The sequence below is a fragment of the Cryptotermes secundus genome, unplaced genomic scaffold (assembly GCF_002891405.2).
Source record: "Cryptotermes secundus unplaced genomic scaffold, Csec_1.0 scaffold693, whole genome shotgun sequence".
NCBI classification, from domain to species: Eukaryota; Metazoa; Arthropoda; class Insecta; order Blattodea; family Kalotermitidae; genus Cryptotermes; species Cryptotermes secundus.
The window spans coordinates 697,436-722,250 of record NW_019722434.1 but is presented as its reverse complement, the minus strand read 5'-3'; the positions used below and the strand labels follow the sequence as shown (position 1 = coordinate 722,250).

General features: G+C 47.8%; 1 protein-coding gene across 5 annotated transcripts in view; it reads left to right on the top strand.

The window, feature by feature from the left end:
- Positions 1-24,815, top strand: part of LOC111861471 (potassium voltage-gated channel unc-103) — a 164,757-nt gene that overhangs the window by 7,160 nt on the left and 132,782 nt on the right. For all 5 annotated transcript variants that reach the window (XM_033750334.1, XM_033750337.1, XM_033750335.1 and 2 more), the window contains exon 2: positions 22,542-22,772. In XM_033750334.1, coding sequence (XP_033606225.1) covers positions 22,542-22,772 — 231 coding nt within the window. The remainder of the gene's footprint in view (positions 1-22,541; positions 22,773-24,815) is intronic.

The window sequence follows — 24,815 nt, the reverse complement described above, 5'->3', positions numbered from 1 at the left end:
ATGTCTTAGACCGCGTGACCACCGTGATCGGCTTTAGACTAAATTAGGTACTTATATTTACAGTAAAAGAATTCGACGGAATCCATTGATGTCTGGGTCAATCACAGAAATTATATATATATTTAACGACGCTTGAACTATAGCGTTGAGAGAATGGTTACTAGATGGACGATCAAAGGATTTGGAAAGAAGGGGCCTCTATCCTGCAGTTTGCCTGAAGGAACTGAGGAAAGCCAGGACAGCTGATGTCCCGGCCGATATTCGAACCGACTACCTCCCGAATTCTCGCCTAGGGCGAACGTGTGTCTTGTGTAGGCCAGTTTACTACTCTTCATGTCCCGATGCTGTGCGTCTGTTGCAGATGTGAAGGCTCCCAGAGCCGTCAGAAAGTAAACTATAGGCATGAGGCCGTGGGACTCGGAACGAGGAATCACTGTGCTGGCGAGGGCCAGCAGCAGTTTAGTTGGTGTGATTACTTCCAACGACAGTAGATTTGGGCGCAGTATCTGTACTGTTCAGCAGATCCGAGCACGCGTAAGGAGTAAATGAATGTGAGTACTGTATGCAGAGGACGTTTCGAAGCCACCTGCACCGCAAAATGGAATGAAATGGCTTTGGCTGCAGTTAGGAAACAAATGTTTCTGTTGCTAGGCACCGGGCTGCACAAACGGAAAACAACTGTCATTTTCTTTCATGTTCTCAGCGGATGCCGTACATAACTATGACGGGTTCTGATCCGCTGAGAAACTAAAATTAAATTTATTTTGCTGTGTTTTCCCACGGCACAGTCTCGTTACAGTGTAGTCCAGGACACGGCATCCACGGGGGGTGGGGGGGCTTGTGTGCTGGCTCAAGGAGCTTTGGTTTACGGTGCAAGAGTAGCTTACGAAACATGCGCTGCGCCAAGTACAGTGCTCACACAAAGTATGCATTTATGCCTATCTACCGCATGCTGTTTGACCTTTGCACAGGTCTTCACAATATTTCCTTGCCCTTTCCTTTGGTATCCCCCCAACATTTATTATGTTTGTGTTTTACGAGTATATCTTTATTCTCTTCATAACTTTTTTCTTTTCAGGCTTTTATTTTCTAATCTTTTTCTCTTTTGTTACTTAGGTTTCTTCACTTTTCTTTCTTCCCTGTATTTTATTTTTCTATTTCGTCTGTTTGTTAGGTAAAGCTAAAGTTCTCACAGAGGCGGCTATGAAGAGTGCTGTCTCCTAGGGTGTGACACCGTGTAGTCTAATAGAAATATGCAGACGTCTCGGAGGAATGTACTGCCACAATCTTCAAGGCCGAAGAGTGAGCCAAGCACGCGAATAATTAGAAACAAATAACAAGCCGAGCAGAACTTGGCTCACTCTTGCACCCTGAAGATGGAAGCAGTGCGTTTCTTCGATATCAGTAAACTTGTGTCAGACTACACGGCGTCACAGACAGCAGTAGGGTACTCTTCAAGCCGTAACAGAGCTGCATGTTTGCAAAGAGTATCGCGTCATGTCGGCTGAAGCTGTCCAGAACCTGGAAGTGTTCCAGGAAGCGTTTGTCGTTTCAGTGCCGCAGTAGTTCGATATTTGTTTACGTTTACTGGCCGCGTGTGGTCCGAATATATCGACTGCAGCGCCTCTGTGCGACGAACTGTGCTGCCCCTGACACGTGATATTGCCTAGAAATAGTAAATAAGTAAGAAGGAAATACGTAAATGAATAAATAAATAGCTAATGTATACATAACTGAAATGTAAATAAATACAAAGTGGATAAGTAAATACATTTTAGTTGGGACATGAATGATTAGCAATTTCCATCAAGCGCAAGAAGTTAAATTTGAGTAAGATTGTTTTCGCATGGTTCCACCACAGCTGGCCATTGCCAGAAGGCGTAACTAACACGTTAAACTTGTTACACTTGGCTAACCTTTTACTCATTCATATATTAAGACGTGTAACGGCTCCGGACGTCTCTTATAAAGCAATACAAAGTTACTAAATCAAAAGTAAATAAATAAAAAGTCAGACGTCAGGAAGTAATGAAGCAGACTCCTATCGCGTAATAAACTATACATATTGCCATTCAGATGTCGCTTGTGTCGTTTTTCCGCTTCATATATACAAATCTTGTGTATAACGACGTAGTGTGTTTAATCACATCTGTCGGACAAGTTTACAAGCGCCAAGTTGGCAACCCTTGCTGTGTTGAAACACACCTGAACAGAGCTTTTATTTTGTCTCATTCATACCTGGTGACGTCGAATCTTTCTGCATGACGTCATTAAAGGTTGGCGTTAGTCTTCTGTTCAGGACCCTTCCCAAGCGGATAAAGACTGCTGTAGCGTGAGGAGAGTACATGTCTGATCAAGATTGCTCTAGATCCGCGCGCCAGATGTATGTCTCCATGTCACACACAGCGACGAATCTTCTCAAATAACCGCAAGAGTTGTGTGGTCGTTTCGCCAAAATTTACCCCCCTCCTCCCCGCAGTGGGCTCGAACTGCGGCCGGAAGGGACACTACTGAGAACGTTCATATTTACCACAATCCTTCACAGCAGATGGGTGTCAGGCTACCTCAGTCGGTACAGGATCAAGGCTAGGGGCTTGTTGACAGAGGAATACGGATTCGACTCTCTGCAGAATTTTCCATGGCTTCCAGAACAACTTTTGGGGCCACTCAGACTCCTTTACAACGGGTACCGTGGGCTTTCTTCTCTGGGGGTAAAGCGGGTTGGACGTGAAGCTTATCAATTTATTCGGCTGATCTCTCACCCCTTATATAGTCGCGAGGTGAAGAATTCATGAAGCTATATCACCATTCTCCACGCATACTCATGGCATAGGGACAATCGTACCTTATTAACCTTACCTTTGTGCTGTAAATAAATGCCCAGTAGTACATTAAATTGGTCGCGGTCAATGCCTTCTAAAATTACTGTTTATGAATACAGTTCCAGTTCCCATTTTACAGTTATCTATGCAGTTGGAACACAGTAGTTAAATAAACAATGGAATATAAAATTGACGAATTTCCTGACCCCTGTGTTACGATATGGGCCGAAATGATGGATGGTATTAAAAGCAGTGGTTTAAGTGTGTTGGCAGCACTGATTCAGTTCAGACGGTTTTTAAACCATGCAGCATACCTTTGTTATGTTCTTTATCGAATGGATTACATTGGTGATTTGAGACACTTCAACACTTCCCTCAAATTTTGGCATCCCTCGGATCGGGTGACGATAGGAGATTGACACTCCTCTTTCACGAATGCACATTCACATTGAATGTAATTTATCTTCTTTGACGTCTTGAGAGGAAATTGCTTAATAGTGCTATCTACAGAGTAAATCTAGAACCTAACATAATTCGAATGACATCGATTACGCACACAGATTTATATCCTATAATCAGTGACTACAAAAATGGCGATTTGTTGTTGATGTTACTGGTGGTAAAGAAATCATTAGTGTTCTAAATGACGGAATTGATAAGGAACTGTACATAAAATGGGAGTGAAATGCATTTGCGTGTTATGGATTCCTACGACGCTGTGTGAATAATGCTGGATGCTGGACACTAGGTAGGTCTAGATCTCGTACAAATGTTTGTGTTCATGTAAGATCATACAGTTTGGTATCACGACGTGGGACGTACTAGTACGTGAAAGAAAGAAGGTTTCGTTTAGAAAATCCTGACTAGTTAATTGCGTATTGTATTTAAATAATGAACCGTTGGCTCAGTTAACTGCGTGGAGTGGGGTCCTTGAGGAGTTGACAGTCACTGAGATAGTCAAATTACGTGCCGTTTATGAAATTCAAAAGTTCCTTAACGTTCTCGCAATAGCCTACGGGCGGTCGCAAATCAACTTCGTCAAGGTCAAGACATGAGACAAAAGATCCAGTCTTGCTTTATTCGTGGTACGTCAGCATGAAGCTGACGTCAGCATCATGACCCAGACCGGTGTGTGGCGATTTTCATAATCCCATACGTTTCAACTGTGCTCGTTTCTTTGCATCGTGTTGCAGACATCGTGCCTTGACTGTTACATGTCTTGACGCCTGCCAGTGTGCGGCCTACCTACCACGATGCCCATAGGCGCTGCTAGAATCGTTTGCCTCCTGGGAGGCGGCAGAGAATTAGCCGTTGAGGAATATTTGTATGGATCGCCGTAGAGTTTTGCATGTTCATACATTGCTGGCGCCGTACACTGTTCAAGCTGATTTCATATTAGTATTTGGTACATTTCTGTCTTTCTTTAAATTTTGTTTTTATTTTCTGCAAGGCCACGAGCGGTGGCATACACCTGGCATGGTCTTACCGTTGCCTTCACTCATAGCATACACTGTTTAGCCCAATTGTAAGTGATGTTACCTAAAATATTATGAAAGTCATAGACGATTCCTTTCTTCAGTCATTGCCCTGTTTGTCCAAGATCATCTTCAGTTTCATTTCTGCGAACTGTAATTTTACCTGTCGTTTTGTATGGATGTGTAGGTATGTGTTTTTTTAAAGAAAATGTCAGTAGCAAGACTATATGGGTGGATGGTAAATTGGAAAAAATTTCGAAGGTAGCTGACCTGGCCTAATCGAGGTATTGTTCCGCCGTTTTCCTGGAGGGACTGGGGAAGACCATGCGATCCTCAGGATAGCCAATGTCCCGGCCGAAATGCGAACGAAGCACCTCCCGGTGATGGAGTCAAGAGCGTTACCGCTGCGCCAACCCTCTGGGCGTGTGTGTGTCGCGGAGGCCGACTGAGGAACATACACTGACGAATCCGGCTGTCTTGAGGAGGGCCCTGGGTTCGTATTTCTGACAGGAGATCGGCTAATGGAGGTTTCCTGTGGTCATTCGTAGTTCACTACGCATCTTACCACTGGAAGTCTGTAATCAGAACTACTGGAAGCGTCATTAAATTAACCGTAAGTAGGTAAATGAAGTGACAGGAGGAGCAACATCGCACGGCCGCACGGCACAGTAAGCCAATGAAACGCAATTGTGCAGTTCCGCATGTGCTGTCATTCTTCGGTTGCCGGGGAAGAAGCTGGCTGTTTCTCACCTCACATCGCCCGCTGACCATGCGACATAGTCCAGAGAAGCTTGTACTGTCTTCGTCTGTCAAAACACACCCAGCGTTCTGATGAACTCGAAGGTTTCTCCCCACCGTATTCGCAATAGCCAGCCATTGGCCCCTGTTCTGAGAAGGAGCTGAGCCCTTCTGGAGGAGCCGCCAATTCTGCAACTACTCAAGAATTTCTCAGCATTTTATGGAACCCGAAGGTTCATTACCGTGTTCACAAGAGCCCTCCACTGGTCCCTTTCCTGAGCCAGATAAATCCAATCCATCCCATCCCATCCTATCTCTCTAAGATCAATTTTAATATTGTCCACCCACCTACGCCTTGGTCTTCCCAGTGGTCTCTTTCCTTCTGGCTTTCCCACCAATATTCTATACACATTCCTCGTCTCCCCCATTCGCGCTACATGCCCTGCCCACCTCATCCTCGAAAAGGGTTAGTACATTCCATATTACCCTCTAATCTACGCCACGAAATCCGAAGTGATGTCTTCCTTTCAGGACTTTCGGCTGAAATTTTCTGTGGATTTGGACCCCATTTCTCCCGTGCGTGCTACACGCCCCGCCAATATCGTTCTTCTTGATCTTGATGACCCTAATAATATTTTGTGAGGAGTATAAGTTATGAAGCTCCTAATTATGCAGTTCTCTCCAACCTCCCGTCCCTTCCTCCACCTTGGGTCCAAATATTCCCCTCAGCACCCTGTTCTCAGACACCGTCAGTCTGTGACATTCCCTTAACACGAGAGACCAAGTTTCACGCCGATACAAAACAGCAGGTACAATTATAGTTTTCTAAATTTTGACCGGAGCCGAATGATGGCGAGCATTCCCCAAATTTAAGCTGCTCTTAATTGATTCATGAATGCACCTTTGATCTGTCACTGTTGATCCCACATATCTGGACACGTTTGCAAAGGTTGTGTTAGCTGGCGTCATGTAATGAGTTTGTCATGCATGTACTTAGAGTGGAGACGCGATTTAATGATCCCTGCCTGTGATAAGCAATCCTTGACTCGAACTGAGGAATGTGGCGCTGATGTCAAGTTTCCCTTTCAACTGCAGCCAGGAACCGTGTGGCTGTGGAGCAGAGCTCGCGGACAGTAGGTGCTGTTCGGAGCCGGACGCAGTGACCGGAGTGATTAGTAAATCGCGGTCGGACTGTAGAGTGAGAACCTTTGTGCGTACCTCACAGCAGTATCAAGCAGTGCTTATTCCTTAGCTTTTCACGGAGGGAGCTCAACCTCTGACTTCGACTTTCGGGAATAAGCTGCACAGAATGCTCAAGGGGTTCAGACGTTTCGGCAGACATTGCACCTGCCATCTTCAGAGTTAACGTCTTTATGGGAAGGAAACCCCGCATCCTTCTATTGGTTCAGTCACTGCCCGATACATGTAAAGGCTTCCGATGCTTCCCCGCAGTGCAGTTACACTGAAGACTGCAACAGCAGTGTTTGTTGAAGCGTGTTCATTACCCCGGCGTAGTACCCTAGTTCAACCCGGGTGCTTTTTGGAGCCTGTAACCAAATTGTTTGTTCCCTAAACCTAACCAAGCAAGTGTGACACTGAACAGTCCCAGGATATTCAGAAAATGAACAGGACCGATCGGGTTGGCAAAGCGGCAACGCTCTAGACTCGAATGCGGGATGTGCTTGGTTCGCATCTCGGCCGGGACACCGGCTGTCCTTACAGGGACTTTTCATGATTTTCCTGGACCCCTCCAAGCACCTCAGGAACTCCGCAGTCGCTTCTTTGGAAATCCTTTGTAACTGATCTGTCACGCTACCATCCGACGCCATGTGGACTGGCAGCTGACGGTGGCGTAAGCGAACCGCCACGAAGGGCGAACGCAGGACTCCAGGTGACGGAAACTGCAGAATGCTTGTTTAAAATGGCGATAGAAGAAGTCGAAGCAATTAAGTCAGGAAATTGTAGACATTTCCTACGTGATTGTATTTAAAACGGCGTAATTGGCTGCGAGCAGAGAGACCAGGAAATCAACTTTTGTCATCCGTTGATGAACACAGCAGGCAACAAGAGTGCCGAAACGTACAGGCCATGTTTTCAGACTTGTCTTTGGGTTGTGTGTGAGCAGAAGTGTGGGACAAGTAGCGGAGCAGTTGTTGCAGTTGCTTTATTGGAGGGAGGGTGACTCACTGTATCTAAGATTCAGTTATAACCCAGTGTAGTGGCCGGGTGCGAGAGTTGAGGCTAACTCTCTAGTGCGCAGACTCGGGGCTTGTGTTTGGACGCAGAGTTTCTCATCACGCCATGTTGCGTGCTCTGACCTATCGCATTGCCCTCTGATGGCATCTCAGGCTATTGTTATGTAAGAAGACAACACAGCAGATATTAGGGCAGGGTGGATAATACTAAAATCCCTCTTTGTGAGTCTGTTGTCTCGCCCTCGTTTTATGATTATTGACGTCGAGGTATAGTGGGTGGCTCTCTTGCATAATATCCTGGAAGTCTCGGATTCGTATCTCTGTCCGAAGACCGGTTATCCTGGCGGATTCTTATGCTTTTACTCAGACACATGAGGCGAATGCTGGGGTAGTACCTCAAAGTAGGCTGTGACTTTTCAGTTCATTTTTCGTCTGTAATTCCATCTTCTCATCTTCTACGCCTGGAGCTGCTGGCTGTTTCTTTTGGGGAGGGGGGATTGTTTTACGGCGCCGTCGGTAGCCGGACTACATAGCCGAATGGTAGCATGACTGATGAATTGGAAAGGACTTGGAAGGAAGCGGTCGTGGCCGACTCGAGGTACTGTCTTGGCATTTGTGCGAAGGGAAACTACAAAAGCCTCACTCTGGATAGCCAGTGTTCTGGTCGAGCTTCGAACCGAACACCTCCCGACTACGAGACCGGAACGTCCCCGCTACGGTAACCCGCCCCGCTGACGTAACTGAAGAACAAACAGAAAATGAACCGTTGCGTTCGTAAGGGCAGGTCCTGCCTACTCTGTGATCATGTTTTCCCCTACGTAAGGAATTCCGGCATGTAAAGAAGTATAGAGTTTCTCACGTTTGCTCTTAATGGGCCTGTAATCGTTGGTGCCGTTTGGGTAGGAGCCTCGCGCTGTTGCTGGGTCCAGAGTTCTGTCCCGTTACCTGGAGACCACAAGGCAGTATGGCGTCAGTGTCGTGTATTGACCCGCGGCACGGCTCGTCACCAGTTGTGAAATGTGCGGTCTGATCGATCCGAGTGTTCAGGGCGGTGACTAGGATTGTGCCGTGTAGTCCGGTAGGAGCTTTGCCGACCTTTCACTCTTCTGGCGGAGCCTGCTGTTATCTCCCATTGGCCACACGCGCCGCTATTCTCCCGCCTTCTCCCATCTCTCAGCCCTGAAAATGAGGCCAGTTTCCAGGCGCGCTTGGTGTAGCCTTGCACCTTCTGGAACGTCCGATCCTCCAGTTTCGGGGCCTGGACGCTGTTGCAGGCCGGACGGCCTCACCCATGACGGGACAGACAGGTCTGGGAGGAGCTTCTGAGGAAAGCTGTGGCTCAAAAAGGACTGCTTTTCCAGTGATGATGATCCCCAGGGACACGGGGACTGTCCCGTTTTAGTAACGTCACACCAGTTCCCGGTATGAAGGTGATGCCACTGTACGCTGTCACTCTGAAGAGTAACAGGAACCAGCGCCGCAGGACTGCCAACATCTGAAACAGAAGAAAACAAACAACCTGGGCGGATGTTGTAGTACCGGTGTGATCAGTCATAGCGCTGCTCTACATTTCCGGTTATCAAGAGCGAGGCATTCATGGATCTGCAAGTGACAGCATCACAAATCATGCCCGGGACAGAATAAAAGCAACATTAATGTTATGGTGGCATCCCGCGCTTGCAGTGCAAGAGTGAAGCAAGTCTCAGGTCTGAAGTTTGCTTCGGAACAACGCAATCTTGTTTCCTCTCACAGGCAGTAATTGTCGCGGTTCATTCCAGCCACTTCCAGCACATTACGTTATTAATTTAATTAATTCGATTAAGAGATATTTGTTATTGATGTAATTTATTTAGAAACTATCTTCTCTGACGTAGTCGAGCCTGGATGTGGAGCTTTATGCATGCCATCGTCTTCCGTTGTCTTATGCATTCAGTGCGGTGGGTTTCTGAAATTTCTGGACTATGGTAGCACCCAGTCTCGAGCTGTGACGTTAGAATTTAGGACTATTGGGGTGTTTGGATTTCGTCCGTCGTCCGGTATTCTAAAAGACACAACGTTTCGGAGGACGGATCTGTTTCCGTCTTCAGGTGAGGGGTTGGGAGGCACCGTTAGAAGGACCCAGGTCTAATGGATCCCTTGACGTGTGAACAGAGACAGGCCCAGTTTCCGAAACGTGTTCTCCACAGAGTACCGGACGTCAGAACCCTTCAGAATGTGTCTGATGTTAATGGCTAGTGACTGGTTTGACTGGCCACTGTCCGACAGTTGGGCATGTAACTATGATGTAGTGGTCTGCTTTCAGAGATCCGGTCAGGAGAAGCGCGTGTGACGTGGAAGTTGAGAGGACGCGCCTACTGCACGCCCTTCAATTCTAAATAGAATTATTATTTTTTTTAATTCGGATAAATCAACATTTATTTGTTACCGCAGCTAGAGAAAATTAAAAACGCATGAACATCAATGAAGTTTATTTAAGAAGTGCTAATTAAAGTTAATATACGTACATCAAACATAGTGCTTTTGAACCTTAAAGAGGCTACACCACGTGACCACCATTCCGTGTCGCTCTGCTTATAAGTCAGTTTCTACGTTACGTCACCTCAGATCTGTTGGCTTCCTTGCTTCCTGTCGGACTGTGAAAATAATTCCTAGAGAATCTCGCGCGAAACAACTCGGCTTCCAGTTGCCGTCCTACCAACCGATTCAACATTTGTCGTGATATTAATCACGTGGTTAATAGTCCTTTTATTAGTTAGCCAATCATTTAACCAACCCTTAGCAATTGAGTCCCCGAAGAAAAATCTTTGAATTAGAATCAGATGCGACCAGTTGAGCAGCGCAAGGTGCGGTTGACCTGCACAGTTGATACAGTGTTGTCAGCTTAGAGGTGATGCCCTGGTTCACAACGGCAGCTCGGCGCCGCCGGCTTCTTATTTCCCGTAGCCGTCACCCCGACGAAAGTCTTGCAGCGTGTGTACAGGGCCTCAGATCGAGGTGAGACGGTCCCTGTCTGAAGTTTTGGGCTCAGCAATAAGGGCGCTCCCCCCAAATTACGCTTTCAACACGCTTTACAGTTCATTTTTTCACGGTGATGGATTTGAGATTCTCACGAAAGTGGCTATGAATAGATCTGTCTTTTGGGTATAACGTCCTGTAATTGCTCAGGGTTTAAGAAGAAGCCAAGGAAGATACCAGCGTTCTGCTGAGCTATGCCTACCACCTGCTTAACATCGGTTTCTTGCATGGTTTATTCTACCCTGAAGATGGAGGGGCATGTTCCTCCGAAACATGGGTTTAATTTCAGTGGACTAGACAGAAGATAGAGCTCTTCAAAATGTATGCCCGTCGCGTTTCTTCATTTGCGCTGCTAGCTACAGATGCAAGTCAAGTCAAGTAGACATGGCATTGTCAGGTGGTAGAGTTGCGTGGTATGAACCCACCTCAAACTGGAGATGCGAGAGAGCTGATAGCCGCTTTGTCGTTGCTATAGCAACAGAGGAAGAGCAGGGTGGGTCAGAAATCCAATAAGAGGTGCTGCTCTCTGAATGGTGAGAGTGATTGGTTATTAGGCTCTGAAGTGCAGGGCTGTGTGAACTAGGCTATCTCTTGGTCTTGGCCGCGAGAAAGAGAGACAGACAGAAAAGAGACAGTGGGGGAGGCGATAGTGACAGGCGCTACATATTAAGGGGAGACGCAGAAACTTACCCTACTTTGAAGGTTCCCATGCAGTGCCAGCTGGTCCTTCTGGTGTGAGCAGAGCACAGCAGTAATCTGCTGGTCCTCGCCAGCACAGTTATTCTTCGATTCGCTTCACATCGGGACCGATGACCAAAATTCCCTTCGTTTGAAGGCAAGTTATGTGTTTGGAAATGGGATCTCTTCGACGAGAGAGTGTCACCGCAATTCAGGACGAGTGTACCCGCACTCATGCAGCGTCCGGGTAGACATCCCACGAGTTACCGGAAATGTCGTCAGATGAACCGGAAAGAATTGAAATATGGCGTTTCAAGCGGTAAAGCTTCTGGTGACCTTGCAGAAGGTGATCAGTTCGAATCAGAGCTGAGTGACTGAGGAGGTCTCGTGGTTTTCTTATCCTCTACTGCAAAAATGAGAAATACAGATCTCTAGACGTTCTTCGGAACAAGCAGGGTTCATGAAACTGACAGCACTTGACGAGAGGGAGACCATTGTTGGCGAAACCATCTACCGGCAACCAGCTCGTGCAGCGCTCTGTTGGTACCCTGTGTTACTACCATTCCAAGCGCAGCAATTCGATCAGATTGTGTGTACTAACTAGTGTAAAGACCCGTTGGTAATCAGCGGGAAATAATTCCTTTCGTACTTTCGCTGTAGACGCGTATTCAGGAAGTGTTCTGTTCGAATCTTGGCCGGGACACTGTCTCAGAAGTTTTCATGGTTTACCTCAGTCTCTCTAGGGAATGGCACCAACTCGCATGCGATTCGCGATTGGCCCGTGGACCTACCATAACTGTATAGTCTAGTAACATAACAGCCTTCCAAACGAAAAAATCCTTCGCGCTATTTCTTCTTTCTTTATCTCCTCCCCCCGTTTCTCCAGTTTTCCTTTCCCGTTCCACCTCCTTTATCTCCTTCCATACTTTTGCTTGATGCGGAGCGAAACGTTGCGCTAGATAGGTTACTTTTGCACGTGGTTTCCATGCACTACGCGTGGTGGCGTCGCGACGGCGAACACTATTGTGTGCTGGTGTGGTCAACTTGTCACAGCCTTCGTTTCAAACGGACTGCCCCAGTCGCAGTCTTGCGTACGTGCCACGTGATTCAGCACCAGCCCACTCAGAGTGTTTGCCACGATTCTCACACTACACAGCATTCATCGGTTCGGGTGGTCGCTGTGGAGACGGACTGTGTTTCGTGGGGGACAGTGACTGAAGGTGAAGTTGTACCATGCCATGAAGACATATAGATCCACCATTGTTGACCTCAGCACTAGACGGAGGTGAGTGGTCAGCTTCACGCCCTGGCCGCTTTTCCCCTCGGTAAAGGGACCCCGGTGACCAGTAGATAGGCTGGGTGATCTGGACGCTGCCGGGAATCGAAGCCGGGCCGTCCAGCGCGTCGTTATACCGACCCATCGTGAGGCAGGGCATGGATATTCAGGTATTTTTAACGAATTTGAGGCTCGCGACCCCACGGTCGCGGTGTTTAAGGACACTGTCAGCAGCTAGACTCCTTAGCCGCGAATGGTGGGGTGACTGATGAACTGGGACTCCCGGTATTTGCCTGGAGGGACTGAGGAAAGTCACGAGAAACCGTTAATCGCGATAGCCGGTGCCCCCGTCCGAGATGCGAAGCAAGAGCGTTACCAGTGCGTGAGCACTCTTGGCACGTTGTCATGGTGACGGCGTGTGTTCGGATGTGCATGTCACATCTCGGCACAGTATCGAACCCGGGTCGTGACCCACTTGGCACGGTCGATGCGCCTGCATTATGCAGCGGGACGCTACCCGAGGGGTGTCCAACATGGCTGCAAGCAAAGTTGCTTGTTTGTGGGCAACTGTAGCGTCGGGTGGTAAGGAAACGTAAGATTGTCCCTGTGATAAGTTGGAAGGAGGAGGTGGTCTGGGTTGAGATCCTGTCTCGGCATTTGCCTGTCTGTGACGTAGATTCGAACCGGGCACGTCTAGAATAGAGGTGGGAAGCGTTCGGTTTAATACATGGCGTTCTTACTGGGGACAGAGCGTAGTGCGGGCAGGCTTGACGAGTAGATACGCTGTATCAACTGCAGAGGTCGGTTTCGTGTTGGGCACGGCGCGGGTCATAGCGGCCACTTGCAGAGATGCCAGTGAGGCAGGGTGGCGCGACACGACACGTTCTCACAGCGGGGACTATGAAGAGTGCAGCTTCCTTGGTTGTGACGCCTGTAGTTTGGAGAGAGACTGACGTTTCGGAGGAACCCTAACACCAGTCACTCTCACGCTTCTTCTCAGGGTTCGACCCCGAAAATGGGGGCGGTATGCTCCTCCGTATCGTCGGGCTGTCCACAGACTGGACGGCGTCACAACCCACAAGACCGCAGTCTTCAGTTTGTCTGTCTGGTTATTTGCTTTACGACGGCATGTAGCGGTCGCGAACCACTAGCTGGAACCATCACAGTATTTACAGTTTTGCGTAGGCCTGTATCGACCACACTGCGGCTGTGAGTCATGCTGGCACAGCGCAGCTGAGCTATATTGCCGTAATCATTGCTCAAAGACAACGAGAGTTGCAAGCGTCCTTAACGCAGCACGGTGGCTCCTCGGTGGGGGGGGGGGCACGGAAATGAAAGTTCTCCGAAATGCGATGCCGTGGAGTGTGTTAGATTGCTTCCGGTAATTAGGAGGGACTTTCTGCCTTCATCTTCAGGCGAAAAGAGTGAAAAATGGAGGCAGCTGGTTCCTCCGAAACGTCTACAACAATATACCAGACTTCACGGTATTACATATCAGAAGAAAGGCAGAATTTAGGTATTTATTTGTTTGTGGTTATGTAGCCGTGCTTGCAGTAGCTCAGTCTGTATAAGTGATGAACTGGAAAGGATTTGGAACGAAGCGGTAACGGGTCTTGGCCTTGTAAGATTGTAGGCTTTCACGGCGGTGACTATGAAGAAAGCAGTCTTCTGGGATTTGGCACCATGTATATGTGGTGTTAACCGACGTTTCGGAGGAACGTATCGCCTCCATCTTCAGGGTAGAAGGAAAAATATAAGAAATCCGCAAGCGAAGAGACCGTGAGAACCGGTAAAAGCAGACTGGTCTTGGCCTTGTTTGAAGTAGCCTCTTACTGTCTCAACATTTGGGCGAGGAACAGGCGACAGACTTCAGTCTCTGGATCAGGATTTGAAGCCGGGACCGCCCGCCTAAAATCTGTCACTTATTCTGAAGTAATTTGGCGGACACGCAGACGAAAGAACGAAACTCATCTCTGTAGAAGGCCGCGTTCCTATCGCAACCGAGTACGCACAAATCCGAACAAATGGGCGCGATCATAAACTCCCAGCTTCCACGTCTCTCTCGGAACGACGGTTCCTTTTTGTGTTAATAAACTGTCGCTTCACAAAAGCTCCGTAAGTCTTACTTTTATAGCTTGTAGACTCGGAGGCAAAGAAGACGCTATAGTTTGATGTGTTTCCTGCACTGTTGCAAAACAATATCCGTAGCGCTAAGGGATCAATAGCTGTTCTGTCGCTACTAATAAAGGGCAGGACGACCCGTACGTCACAAGACGCTGTAGGCTTTATGGCTGTTTGAAGAAAAAAGAATTGTTGAAGAGAGCCATCTTTTGGGCTCTGAGAGGAACGCACTTCCTTTATTTGGTGATCGAGAAGCAAGCAGAACTTTCACATCGACGTATTCAGAATGCGCACGCAGTAAAACAACCGAAAGCACGGATCGGAGCGCAAAGTCACTTTGTTGCAGGACCCGTGGAATTTGTTCTCCCATCCGTCGGAAAGTTCGGCTTCATGTGATATTAATGCAAACACAGACGCTCTGGGTTTGAGGTTATACGCAGAACTATCACGGATGTGGTGACGGGATTCAGGCGCAACTGACTCGTGAATAAGACAACTGAGGGCTGGAGAGGAGAGGTGACGGCACCCAGCCCGGGGTTATCTCCATTTTCTTTAATAACAGAAAATCAGTTCCTTTGTTTGTGCGTTTCCATGGCAACCCACGCTTTACGTTTCTCGAAACGCTACGCCGATACCTGGCGCTTATAGGCGAAGAACAATACAGCGTGTTTGTGTAGTAGATTTCGTCGTAAGATTTCATGTCGTGGGATGGGAAATACAGATAAAAGAGTCATGCATCAACTTGCCTCGAGCAGTAACGCTTATGACTTGTCTTCGAGACGTACTGGTTTCAAATCTTGGCAGGAACTCCGATTTTTCTGACCTGATTCTTCATGGTTCTCCTCAGTACCTACATGCCAATGCCGGAAGAGTTATAATTGGTCACTACCACTTCTCTCCACAAAAGCGGGACGGTTGGCACCACTGCCTATCGTGCTGTGGGTAGCCGACACAGCTGACGTGGCAGAGGTGCCACACGCACCGACTGGTTCAGTCCGACGGCTTGGAGTACCTGGGGCTTCCATACAGTAGCAGAGGTAGCAGAGTATGCACTGTTACATTACATTTTACAAAGCTGTATTCACTATTAAAAACAAAGGCAAATTGTAAAATATGGATCTATATTGAAGTAACTCACTTCAGGAACTTAGTTTGATATTCCTGTGAGTCACCTGATGATGACCTAGGAAAGGTCGAAACATGTAGCGCAGCGCATGTGCAAAATAAACAATTGTTGATACGTTAGTATCTATTTTTATCTTCACAGTGTAGAAATTGTGACGGAATGTGGCCATCTGCTATGTAACGGCTACGTGAACACTGCCTAAAAGCCGGAATAATACAAGAAGAGGAAGTGATTTTACTAGGCAACGGTTAGCTGACACCTGTTCCCGCAGCAACGAATACTCTTCCGTGAGAACGGAAAACCAGCATAACGCGAACTGTGGGAATTGGTTATCTCTGTTCGGTTCTCGGGAAGTGCATTTCGTGAAGCAGTAGTAGGAAGAGAGATCAGTCTGCGGTTAGTGAGAAATTCGTCAGAGAGGAGTTCAGTGGTTGAGCAGGTATAATCAACTGTAATCGTAAAGAAGTGCCAATAAACCCAATCATCAAATTCAGAACCCCATTATTATTAGTCACGTGATAATATCACTGTTGTGTATACGGCCCTAGTTACGCTATCGCTACATAAATTCTGCATTTCTTTTAATGCTAGTGGGGTGGGACTAAGTCCCTTGTACTGCGGCCACTTCTGGCCTATTGTACCAGCTCCAGATGATAGGTGAGGGTGATTGTGGAGCAATTGGCAGAATGAAGATTGGCAGGGGAATCCACAGTACTCGGAGAAAACCTGCCCCAGCGCCACTTTGTCAACCACAAATCCCACTTGACCAGACCCGAGATCGAACCCGGGCCGCCGCGGTGGGAAGCCAGCGACTAACCGCTTGAGCTATGGTGCGGCCAAATTCTGCAGCTGATGTACGTGTAATCGTATAAAGGACGAAACTAACCCGCTTTGCTGTTGGCTTAGTTTACGGTCATTACAGAGCAACCCACTTCATGTTTTAGTGTGTCGTGACCCGTTGCCATGGCAACTTGAGGCTCCAACACATAATCCCTAAGGCCTGGATTGTTCTTATTGTCGGGTAATTTGAATGCATGAAAGGACGTGACTGGCAGCAGACGGCGTTGCAGTTTGTATTGTTATGTCACGAACAGTGGAGGTAGTGCACCATGGTAAAGAAGGTAAAGCTACCTCTGTAGCAGGCCTTGGAATCCCATAAGGTTGTGAGACGTCGAGACTCCCACATTTTCTAAACAGTGGGCTCACAGATGGCGGTGAGGTTATCAGCCTTACGCGCCGGCCGCCATTTACCCGCAGGAAGTTCCCTGGTGCTCATTTCTGTTAGAGGCTGAGTCGACTCCAGGGCCATAGTGCGGCTGGAAGGATTAGGCCAATTGAAAAATCCAATGACCTCATCGGGGATCGAACCCGCGACCTCACGACTTGTATCAGTGTGCTTCAACCAAATGTGAAACCGCGTGCCTCCCATAGTGCAATTCTAGTGAGAATACCCGTATGCCAGTGTGTAAGTATGGAGTGAACTGCATAATCACAGCCTTCCTCATTAATGCCTATGTCAAGGCCCAGTGGACTGACGCAACAGAGCAACTTCCCTGCGTATTTCCCCTGTCAGATGCGGCACCATGCCATACAGTGGAGTGCAAGAGGTTGCCTACACACTAACCGAGATTCCCCAGCCAGTCGCAACTGTACCACTGTGACGTGTGTTCATATAAACTTCGCGGAGAAACGTTCTTGGTAAGCTGACAGTAGCTCAGCTGGTCAGAAAAATTCTATGAATTTTATGGAACCCGAAGATTTATTATCAACCATGATATATATGCAGTTGGCGTCTTGTAGTACACTCAATTTCACCTGTTACTTCACGACATGTTTCGGCAACATAGTGCCATCATCAGGTGCCCTAATTACGCTAATCTATTTCATTGCTTGCCTTTATAAAATTATTTAAAAAGTATTTAAAAAGTGCGTATTTGTCAATTATAATAAATTTACACACTCTAAAACTTGTTAACATTATTCATCTTATGTGTCATAATTAAAACTTGCATGTGGTTCTTCCACTATGGGGGTCGTTTTTCTTATATCCTGTGTAAACCGTGTCTTGTGATGTGTGTGTTCCCTTCTTAGCTGCGAGTGTTATAAGATTCACAAGAGCCAGCCACCCGGCCCTATCCTGAGCCAGATCAAGCCATCCCACACCCTGACACCATGTTTGTATATGAGCAGTTTTAATATTATTCTCCCAGTCGTGTATCTCCAAGACGGCTGGGATAGATCAGTTATTATAGCGACTAAGCAACGGCTTCGATGATCTAGGAATCGTTGTTCGATTCCCGGCAGGTGCAAGAGATTTTTCTCTTCTGCACTGGCCCAGCAGCCTGTCGAATGGGTACCGGCGGGTTCCCCCGAGAGTAGAGCGGCAGGGACGTGAAGCTGACCACTCGCATCCATCTAATGCCAAGATTAAGAATGTGTGGTTCTATACCTACATTTCCCCCTACGTTTTCATGGCTTGGTGCTTAATTTAAGCGGCTACTGTACTTCAGTCATGTCTTCGAGTTTTGCAAGCATATCACATCTTTCCCATGGGCTCTGGTTCTGGCTTTTGTGTCTGTCTGTTGCTGACTGCTTACCGGTTATGAGACAATAAATAAATTCAGTATCGGAGACAAAGAGGCCATGCCATAGTTGAGGCGGTCAGGCATTGGCTTCTTGCCACAGAGGTCCGGGTTCAATGCCGGATGACTTCATGTCAGATGCGTGGTAGGCGAAAAGTCACCGGATCTAAATTTTCCTTCGAGTTTATTGTACTTTCCCCTGCTAATTTGTGATCGTTCCACCATTGCTCTATACCCATCTGTCACCGCCCCTTGAGGGGTGGGATGGCCCCAAGGAGGTAGCACATTGTCACATCCTCACTTGGCTGCTTCCTGTGGCAACTTTGGCGGTAGCGGGTGTAACAGTTGGTTTGTCTGTCTACCGGTCGGTCGGTCGGTTCGTCAGTTGAATAAGCGCCCCAAATCTGGACGGGTGATGACCGTTACTGATAGAAAGAGACAGAACGACATGCGGCTGCTCACAGTGCATGTAGCAACTTTTGCTATTACCCATCAGAACGGCAAGCAAGCGACCGATGACGCACATGACGCACAATTCGTCCGGTCTCGCGACGTCTCCTGGTCAGCTCACAGACTCCGACTTCTCTTACTTGCTCTGAGGTTGCAACTGAGGATTGGCTCGGGTTTCCGCTGGCGTGGAGAATGTTTTCAAACAGTTAAGAAGTTAATATAAACTTCAAAAGCAAGGGAAACATTTTCGCAATGTTGTTCCATGTGGTGTATTTTTTTTTGTTCTAGCATTACTTCCATGGCACAAAGCAACAGAGACAAAGATGGCGAGTTCCTGTTCTTTTTTTTTTGTGTTTAAATGACACTTTAAATAGGTTCTAAAATGTGCGCATGAAGTAACAGTTCTGGCGTGTTTGCTTACATATGTTTAATTATTTCGACAACCGTGAGGCTTGCGGAAAGGGCGCACAGAGCATAAAGTGTGTTTCATTTATCTCTGCGACTTTCGCTGCGATAAATATTTAGCGAGCTACTCTCGGATGCGCGGAGAAAAGCGCGTGGGCCTTCAGGTAAGGAATTATTTGTTGTTACCTGATTTCAATTAAGACTGGACTGTCTCGGCAACTTTGAGTGAACCTGCCAAATATAGAATTTCACGAAATCCTTTGTTACATGCCGAAGCGCCGACAGGGGCCCGGGCAGTACACGTCGCGAGCACCGCACTGGCCTCAAACTGAGGTCTGAGGCTCTCCCCACGGTGAATATGACGAAATGGAGTCGCTGAACAAGTTACTGTAGCGGCAACGTTATAGACAGTTATTCGCGAACTGCTGTGTTGGAATGTTGGCCGGAACATTCGTCTGTGGTTCTTCGTGGTCTTCTTCAGTCCCTCCAAGTAAATGTCAGCACAGTTTTTTCATTATACTACGAGCACTTACTTCCAAATCCATTGCAATTCATCGTTAATCTGTAGTGTAGCTTCTGACGTCATCACAGAAAGTCCTCGTTCTTAGTGCCTGTCGGCAACTGCAGTTCACGGCGTCGAATCGTTGAATTGGAAAGGATTTGGTAGGAAGCGGTGCGACAACAGTTGGAACAGAGTACCCTCGCTGCGCAACCCGCATGACGCAGCGCGCCGGCTCCCGTGATAATCAAACAAACGGGTGCTGATTTATTTGGCCCTCGATTCAACAGGAAAATAAACGGCCGCGCCAGGATTTGTTGAGACCTGGGTTTACTGTCGACTGGCATGAAGCCCGCTGGAACGGCAGCAGCAGATCGCTGTGCTCGACCGAGGAGTCTCGGGTTCAATCCCGCATTACTTCACGCGAGTATCGGGGCTCCAACTTCGTTTCATTTCCCCCTGCTAATCATCATTCCACCATTGCTTCGTATCCATTTATCACAGCCCCGACCAAGCAGCACATTATCACATCTTCGGTCTTTCAAGTGGCTCAGAGGTTTCCCAACAAAATTTATGTGCGCATTATTTGTTTCGTTCAAAAGTTCTTCACTTCGCCGGATTCACTGTAATAATGGTACACGGCCTGCATACTCGTAAATGTTGAAGCTTCTTGCATCAGAATGGACATATTGATGACCCACGGTAGGACAACCTTCATATCACCGTATCACGTCGAAACTTTTAGAAGGAACTGATCGGATCTTTCCTGAGGCCATAAGAAGATGTCCACTTCTAACAATGGTACATAGTTATTCACTTGTTTCTCTGTCAAATGGCTTAGCGTGCCGACCGGTGCGGACTGTTCTTAACGGCCACGCCTGCTGAAGTGGCGCGCGCATCGAATTACCCATAGAGCCATTCCGATGACGTCATGAGGTACTAATATTCCTGCGAGTAGTTAAGGTTTTTTTGCTCCACGTTAATTTGTAGGGGGAAGTCTGTTGTTTTGGCAATCCTGACAAAAATCCGCCGCATGAATTAGAATGACACGTGATACCATTGTGACGTCACTTGTAATTCACAGCTGTTGCGGACTGAGCAGTGCATTGGCCTGTTGGCTAGAGCATAAGCTTCCCTGTTGGCGTGTGTAGCTAACACATCAGGCTGAGGTTGAGGCTCTCATCACAATGATGTGCTGTATGTCAGAAGCCAACGGCCACATCCAGCTGCTAAACACACTGACGCTCCGCGTCTGTCCCACGTTCCGAAGGTATCCGATTCGAACCCCATCCTCACCAGATCTTTGCCTGCCCTGTTCACCGATCGTCGAGATCCAGTGGGTATCAGCACTCCTGTTTTGTTTTCGGAAGGTCCGGGGTTTAAATCTCGGAACGGTGACTAGATGTCCTGACTGAAATATTTCGTGGTTTCCCTCAGTCCCCCAGGCAAATGTCAGGAAAAGTACCTTTGTCAGTGACCGTTTCCTTCCACATCCTTTCCAAGTCATCATTGGACGCAGTATAGCCTTAGGTAGTGTCAGCGTCCTGAGGTAAACAGTAAGCAAAGGAGCTGACAGACGGCAGAAGACGTTGCCCACTGCGCACCCTGACATCCAGTTTTAATATGCGTAGGTCACGCAAGCGGTTGGATCTCTTCGACCAGTATAACCAATGGATTTATGTTCCCATGCAGACATTTGTAGAAAAGCGCGAATGAACGAGACGACCAGGAGACGAGATTGTTAACATTTATTTATATGTAGAACTGGAGACGTGGTTTGATTCACGTAACTCCAGATAGGAGGCAGTGGAGGACTGTTGTGAACACGCCAATGAACCCTAGGGTTTTATACAATGTTGGGTGGTTCTTGAGTGACTAAGTTAGTGGGTCTTATTTGTTCCTTTTTGCAAATAACCAGTTTGCCTAAATAAATGTTTACAAATTCAGATGTCGCCAATTTGGTACATTATTGTAGTAATCTAATTTCCGGAGCTTACTGCAGCTCATCGTCGGTGAATATGTGACTCACCTTGTTTGGGGAGTATCAGATGTGACCACAGCCTCTTGTAACATGGGCAGACAGTCAGTTCCATACATTCACATGGCAGGGAACACTGATGGACACTGACCGTCTGTAGGGAGCTGCAAGGGGCGAGCACTCACACCGGGCCGTGGGATGTGCATTTGTTGTGCCTGCTGTGCTCATCTCCAGTTGCATAGAGCCCCAGTGCGAGACGGCGATCAGCTGGCGCCCAGTGCTTTCAGCTGTCCGAGTGGCCGCGCTCCTGTCTCGTGTTCGTGAGCTTTCTGTTTGGAATCTCGGCCCAGGGACCTGACCTACGTTCTTCGTGGCTTTCCTCGGTCCCTCTAGCCAAAATATAGGATAGTATCCCAATTTAAGCCACGCCCCCTTCCTTCCAATTCCTTTTAAGTCGCGATGTTGCCATTCGACCCAAAGCACCCAGAACTACTGACGTCGGCGCCTGAAGAACCAATGAATCTCTTTAAGAGCGAGTTTGTTGTGTACTTCCTTTGACTCGCAGAGGAAACTGATAACGCAGTACGTATCGTGGCACTGTTTTTACGTAAAGGAGAGGGAGAAGGGAAGGAGGAGAGTACTGGCCAAAGGACGAAAAAAAAAAGGCGTAGGAACGAAATACCGGAGAACGAGGGAAGGATATAACGGTACGAAAAGAATAAATGGAAAGAAGACACATAAGCGACGAAGATTCGAGAAGATTTTCCCTAGATGCTGAACATGCATTGAAACGTCACTACCAGACAGTGGAATTTTATAGTTACTGGACATTAGCCGAGAAACTCCGTTGACTTTTCAACGGGAATAACGTTGGTATATAGGCCTAAATTAGTAGTAGCTGAGCGGCTCAGCTGATGCCTCTTATAAATTTGTGTAGTTTTTGTGTTTATTGCTGTTGGCCCAAGTTAATTGCGGCCCACCTCGCACCAGCTGAGAACACGGTTCGAAAATCACCGACAGGGCTCAGTTAATTTTAGCCGCAGAGAGTGAAGAGCGCGTCCTACAGGACAGGGAATCCCACTTTCGTTCTGTATAACCGAGACTCCACACTCCCATGTCAGCAGGCCAAGGCTGGTTACTGTAACGGACTAGTTTTGCAGGCCGAGAATTCTCTGTTGCAGATCGCAGTTTCCTGGTGGCCAACGCTCAGCATGGCCTGTGCCATATCATCTATTGCTCAGACGGTTTCTGCCGTCTCTCGGGCTTCAGTCGTGCCGAGGTCATGCAACGATCCGCCGTATGCGAGTTCCTCCACGGCCCCCTCACCTCGCAGCATGCCATTTCCGTGGTCAAGGAGGCACTGGCTGTCGGCGGCGAGAAGCACTTCGAAATTCTCTACTATAGGAAAGACGGTAGGCCACATGTTCCTAATGTTATCACCCTGTATATGATGTAGTATTCTTGCTTTATAAGTTCAACATGCTGTATAATTTAACAGTACCTTCAAGCAGAGCTGCCCAACATCAAAACGCAAGGGCCGCATTGTGCCTTAGGCACCTGTTGGCGGGGTACATTTGCAGCATCCTGATACAGATGCAGTGGGCCTTCGAACTTCGAACAAGTTGCAAGTCTAACAAGAAATTCGTGGAAAATCCGGTTTTGAAACTCGAACAAAAACTCAAAAGTCGAACAAAGAATCACGTGGTCGCCTTCTCTCTTTCTGCTTGAGCGCACGAGCAGTTGCTCGGCCAGTTCTCCCTTGACTGGTTCAGTGAGCATCTCGCAAATTCAGTCTGTTTTATAAGCGTTTTATTTATTTCTTTAAGTTATTTTTATGTTCTTTTTAATAATACCCAGTCATAACAGCACTAGAGGTGAAAACCCTAAGAGATAAACCGCAGTTTCTGCGATAGAAATTGCTAAGGAACTTATCCCAAAGTGGGAAAGCGGCACAGGCTTATCGAACTTGCCTGCTCCGTGTGCAGTTGTGTACGTATGTACATTATAAGTAAAACATTGATTTGTTTGAATTGAATATTATTATTTACTTATATGATCTTTTGAAATAGACACTTAAGATGTTTTATAGTGGGTAAATTTTGTGGGTCTGGAACGGATTAATTCAATTTACATTATTTCAAATGGGGAAATGTAACCCGAAAGTCGACCCGGCTCCTGGAACGGGTTCTGTTCGGAGTTCGAGTTTGCAGTGTACAGTCCCTGCGGTAACCGGCTGTATCAAGCACATGCACAAGGAGCAGGCAGAGATTCGGCCGATGATTTGGGGCACAGGGCACAACTGGTGGCAGCATGTGGCCCGCGTGCCGCGAGTTGCATTCCCTTATGTTATAAAACTAACTTTGTGGAATGAATAACGAAACAGTTGACAGATGACGGGAGGTGTGCAGTGAGCCGAAACTCGACGCCTGGCGTCTGCGGCGGGGGGGGGGATCTCATGCAGTTGGTGATGCGATTGAACGATGAATTTGAGAGAATATGATGGGATGTTGCCCAGCTTAATGCAGGTAGTCTCCTTTAATGTTCTCGAAGGAACTCAGGAGTACCACGAAAACCGCAGTCACGATAGACAATGTGCCGGGCGAGATTCGAATCAGGCACCTTCTGAAAGTGATTTAAACTTGTTCGGTGGCCTTTGTGCCAAATTCATCCCCCCCCCCAAATGGACACTGTCCAACATAATGGAGCATGTCCGTCCATGTCGGATACTGGAACCACAGCGACCCCGTGAAGAGAGTGGGACAGCGCGGGCGTCCCTTGCTGACGTCACTGCGGCCTTCCGAGGAATCCGCGGAGACATAGCCCAGAAGCATACGGTGCTCTGTATATACCTGTACAGGCTTCTTTGTATGGGGGCACTATGCTACAAGCCGAAGGGTCGCGGGTTCGATGAGGCCATTGGATTTTTTAATTTACTTAATCCCTCCAGCCGCACTATGGCCCTGGGCTCAACTCACTCTCTAGCAGAAATGAGCACCAGGAATCTTCCTGGGGGATAAATGGCTGCCGGCGCGTAAGGCTGACGGCCTCACCGCCATCTGTGAGCCGACTGTATAGGAGATGTGGGAGCCTCGATGTCTCACAACCCTATGGGCCTCCACGGCCGGTTACAGGGATAGCTTACAAATGTGATCAATAAAAGAACGGTCTCTGCTGAAGATGTCAGATGGCCGACCTCACAGCACCATAACCGTACCGTCGGTTTGCCGGCGCGAGAGGGAAGGGACATAGTCCCCAGGTGAGGTCTTCACAGCGCTCGCCGTGACCAGTGCCATCTGGAGTGGGTGGCGCTCCATATAGTGAGAGAGAAGTTCACCGACGTTTCGGATCAATCTCCTGCTTGCATCTGAACCCTAACTTCCGCACGCGGCTCGCTCCACTTGCTGCTTGATTCCATGGGCCTGTCTGGGACCGTGAAGTTGGAGGCAGTAAGTTCC